Source organism: Glycine max, chromosome 20, assembly GCF_000004515.6.
Source record: "Glycine max cultivar Williams 82 chromosome 20, Glycine_max_v4.0, whole genome shotgun sequence".
NCBI classification, from domain to species: domain Eukaryota; kingdom Viridiplantae; phylum Streptophyta; class Magnoliopsida; order Fabales; family Fabaceae; genus Glycine; species Glycine max.
Genome location: NC_038256.2, coordinates 47,098,220 through 47,102,415, shown reverse-complemented (window position 1 = coordinate 47,102,415; position 4,196 = coordinate 47,098,220). Strand labels below are relative to the sequence as shown.

The window sequence follows — 4,196 nt, the reverse complement described above, 5'->3', positions numbered from 1 at the left end:
CATGTTTGTTTAACACCAGTAAATTAAAAAAAATTATTTAATTAAAAATAAAATTAAAAAATGTGAAATAATGATGTGGGATACTATAGTAATTGTATAAAATAACCATTATTCTCATGGAAATCCAATATATTCACTCTTTTTAATGGAAATAAATAGTGAAATAATTGTGAGTATCTTACGTCACTGTTACCTCACCTCATATACTAAAATTAAAAATATTAAATTTTATAAGGAACAAAATTAAAACAAAATATTTTAGAGCACCAAAATAAAAAAATGACTTTATTTTTTTATAGACAAAAATCACACAAGCCTTGAATAAAATAAGAAATGCATATAATATATATATATATAAAAAAACACGAAACGTATTTAATTATCGGAAGATGACAAAGTACGGATTTCTATAATAATACGCTCCGACGACAGCAGATCATAAGCGCAGTTCGTTCCACGTTGTTGTTCGCTCTGTGTCTCTCACTCTCTCTATATTTGCATCATTCATCGGAAATGGCTCTCGAGGTTGCTGTTAAGGCTGCTGTTGGGGCTCCAAATGTTCTCGGAGATTGTATGTTTCTTCCTTCCACTTTTTCTGCCATAGAAATAATGTTTCTGGATTTTGATTATTTTTGGGCTTGATTTTGTTTCTAGGTCCATTTTCCCAAAGGGTCCTCTTAACTTTGGAGGAGAAGAAAATTCCTTACAAACTCCACCTCATCGATCTCAGTAACAAACCCGAATGGTATATTATTGTTGAACTTTAACGTGCCATTGTGTGTCTCTTCTTCCTCACTCCTCACTGTAATATCAATTTTGTTTTTGGTTATTGTTAGGTTTTTGGGTGTGAATCCTGAAGGGAAGGTGCCAGTGGTTCTTTTTGATGGCAAATGGGTGGCTGATTCTGATGTAATTGTGGGGATACTAGAGGAAAAGTACCCAGAACCCTCTCTAATCACTCCTCCTGAATTTGCCTCCGTGTATGACTCATCCGTCACCCTTTCTTTCTTCTTCTTATTTCAAACTTTACCTTTTTTGCTGTCTGGAATATTTTTTATGGTGTTTCTTTTGTGTTGACTTTTGTGTGTGTCTGTTTCAATGTTAATTAGAACTGATTTTAATAGTTGACCCTTTTGGGGAATTGATTCCTGTTGTGAAAATGTTGTCACTGTTGTTGGTGATATCACTTCACTTTGGGAAATGGTTTTCAAGAGAATGTTGACTTATATATTCAGGTTTATTCGATGCACTATTTATAATAGCCATAGTCCTTTTCTAGTTTGTTTTTATGGTTGGTGAGGGGGCTTTGATTTGGGTTATGTGAATGGTGGTTGAGGAGAAAAATATACTTGGCTTATGCATTGCGGCGTTCTAATTTTTTTAGAAAATATTATTTGAATTGAGAGTTGTTCTTAAGGACTGAATTTGAGTGTACACAATATGTTTACATTTGCAGGGGATCAAAGATATTTGGGTCTTTTGTGAGTTTTCTGAAGAGCAAGGATACAAACGATGGAACTGAGCAAGCATTGGTTGCTGAATTGAGTGCCTTGGATGAACATCTCAAGACCCATGTATGCAAGTGAATTTTTTTATACTGAAACAGTTTTTTTTTTTTTATTTGTTAATTAGTTACCCATTTGTAATCTTTAAATCGTCAATGCTAATATGCTGGAGGCATGGTCAGGGTCCATACATTGCTGGGGAGAAAGTCACTGCTGTTGATCTGAGTTTGGCACCAAAACTGTACCATCTTGTGGTAGCACTGGGCCACTTCAAGAATTGGAATATTCCAGAAAGTTTGGTACATGTGCACAATTACACTAAGGTATGCAGTTGTTTTCTGCAATGGATGTGCTCTTTTGAAGCTATTTAGTTGTGTCTTTTGTATTTCCATTGAACGGTGACATTGATTGGCATTTGGTGATGAGAATTTTCTGTGGTCAAACTTGTCATGCCAATATGCTTAAAATTCCTACAAAATGACTGAAGTAATCTATTATTTAATATATACTAATTTTATGTCTTGTAGTCACAATAAAATGCTAAAAAGAGAGACTAAAGTAAAGAAGTAAACGCAATTGGAAAAGATAGGTCAATGGTTTAAGAAAAAAATTACTTGTTTACTTATAAACGAGTCTAGTCCTGATTGTGCACAGTAATTTTAAGCAAAAAGGGTTTCATGCACATAAATACTATGCTACAGCCTACAGTGCATAAAAAGCAATCTATTTATCTATTGTGAATTGATCCTGCATTGAGTTGAGTAAATCTCTAATTTTCTCCTCAAATTATATTTGGAACATCAATTTGGTCCTTAAAAGATTATTACATCAATTTAATTATTGAATGATTAATGTTTATATCACAATAGTCCAAAAATTACTATTTCTTCAAACCTAATTGATGTCACTCAATGACAAATTTAATTATTGGATCAATTTGATGCCACCAATCTTTCAAGAAACAAAATTGATAAGCAAAAAATTCAACAGATCAAATCGAGGATCTGCTTGAGAACTGTCATGAAATAGTTGGTGCCCAAAGATTAATTCCCCATGGCCTCTTTTGTTATTTTCATCTGTATATAAAATTTGAAGTGCATCTTTGTCTAATTTCAGATATTACTACACATCCCCTCACTATTTTAAATTGGCCAATATGGAGCATGCTATAAAGTGAAAATAAACTACATATATGCTTCCAAGTTTGAAAAACTTATAAAGTTACTAAAGCCGTGTGAATTCACCTGATTTCCTTGGTCAGTCAGGGAGTAAAGAACCTTTCTTACATGATAAAATGTTATAAATTCATATAACCTAAGTCAATTAATTTCCTGAATTTGATGATTTTTATCATTTGGGCGTTCTGTGTGGCTATTTTTGGAGAATTATGTTGTCTGTCAATCTGCATTCTATTGTGAACAAAGAAAATTACTTCTACTATTTACATGGTTCTTCTAACTGTGTAGATGGAAATAGCATCTTTCATGGAGTTTTTTTTTTTTCTGCCCTTGCTAACTAATGATCATATTATATGTCTACTTAGTTGAATTATAGTTTTAACTGGCTTTGGACCAATTCTAATGGTTTTCCACTACCTGGTTCTCTGGTCAGTTTTTTTTTTTTCTTCTTTTTCTGGTTGAATGGATCTGAAAATTATGTATTCTAAATCCATCTCATTAACTTCTTGGGTGCTTTGTGAATTTTCAACTCCTACAACTGAAATCTTTTTGCAATTGGTAAAGAAAAAGATGTAATTGCTGGTTTGAAATTTGAGTAGTATAGCTGTAGACGAATTAGTTGGTTAATGGACAATTATTTTTCTGTTACAGCTGCTGTTCTCCCGAGAGTCATTTGAGAAAACAAAGCCTCCAAAGGAGGAATATGTTATTGCTGGATGGGCGCCTAAGGTGAATGCTTGAAGTAATTCTAAATTATGAGGCATCTGAACATCAGATATGTGATGTACTGTGACTGAACCTGGTTAAGAATAGGATGGCGAACTCATGATGTTTAAGAGTATTGTTACCCTTTTAATAATGAATAAACATGTAGTTTGTTGGTGTTTTTATTGGTGATGTGACAACAGTTGTCACTAGTAGTACATAGTGTTTTAGATTTTAATGTCGGAAAAAGATCCTCTCAAATTAAGAAAAAAACTGGATGAAATGTCAAGCTTACTTTTAATGTTAGATAAATTTAATTTATAAAGAATAAAAAAATGTATTAATGGTGAGGATCTTAAACTGGACACCCAAGTTTTTTCAACTGGAGAGAATTCGTGTCCGTTCTATCGATTGTCTGCCTGAGATATGGACAAATTTGTAACTATTGAAAAAGCTTTATCAAAAATACAAGAAACACCACGTATCAACTATCAATTATGAATAAACAAATCATTGTTGATGAATGAAGTTAGGATTTTGTCATTCGAAAACTTACAAACATGAAATTCATTGTTGCAGAATGGAGTGATGATTTTGCCATTCGAGAACTTGCAAACATAATGCTAAAATATTTCAATTTAACATAATTTATTTATTTTAACTATTAAAGTTATATAATTTATATATAGCATGGATCAACAATGTACTCCTGTAAACTCACATATAAAATGCCCAAGTTTAGTGGACTAAACTATACCCTTAAGTTACCTTAAGTTAACTCAAATGTGAGCACCATTTCTAATGAATA

The 4,196-nt window shown here is 32.4% G+C and overlaps 1 protein-coding gene across 1 annotated transcript; it reads left to right on the top strand.

Moving 5' to 3' along the window:
- Positions 1–394: 394 nt before the first annotated feature.
- On the top strand, positions 395–3,717 carry DHAR4 (DHAR class glutathione S-transferase). The gene is made up of 6 exons (NM_001250008.3): positions 395–571; positions 655–745; positions 837–980; positions 1,457–1,574; positions 1,688–1,828; positions 3,335–3,717. Exons 1-6 carry the CDS (start codon positions 514–516, stop codon positions 3,422–3,424), a joined length of 642 nt encoding a protein of 213 aa, NP_001236937.2. The 5' UTR covers positions 395–513; the 3' UTR covers positions 3,425–3,717.
- Positions 3,718–4,196: the final 479 nt, after the last annotated feature.

What these genes read in the sequence shown, in the direction of transcription:
- DHAR4 (NM_001250008.3), top strand. Translation starts at nt 514, where the DNA reads ATGGCTCTCGAGGTTGCTGTTAAGGCTGCTGTTGGGGCTCCAAATGTT. An exon ending in TCCAAATGTTCTCGGAGATT is followed by an intron (nt 572 to 654) that starts GTATGTTTCTTC and finishes TTTTGTTTCTAG; the next exon opens with GTCCATTTTCCCAAAGGGTC. An exon ending in CCTCCTGAATTTGCCTCCGT is followed by an intron (nt 981 to 1,456) that starts GTATGACTCATC and finishes TTACATTTGCAG; the next exon opens with GGGATCAAAGATATTTGGGT.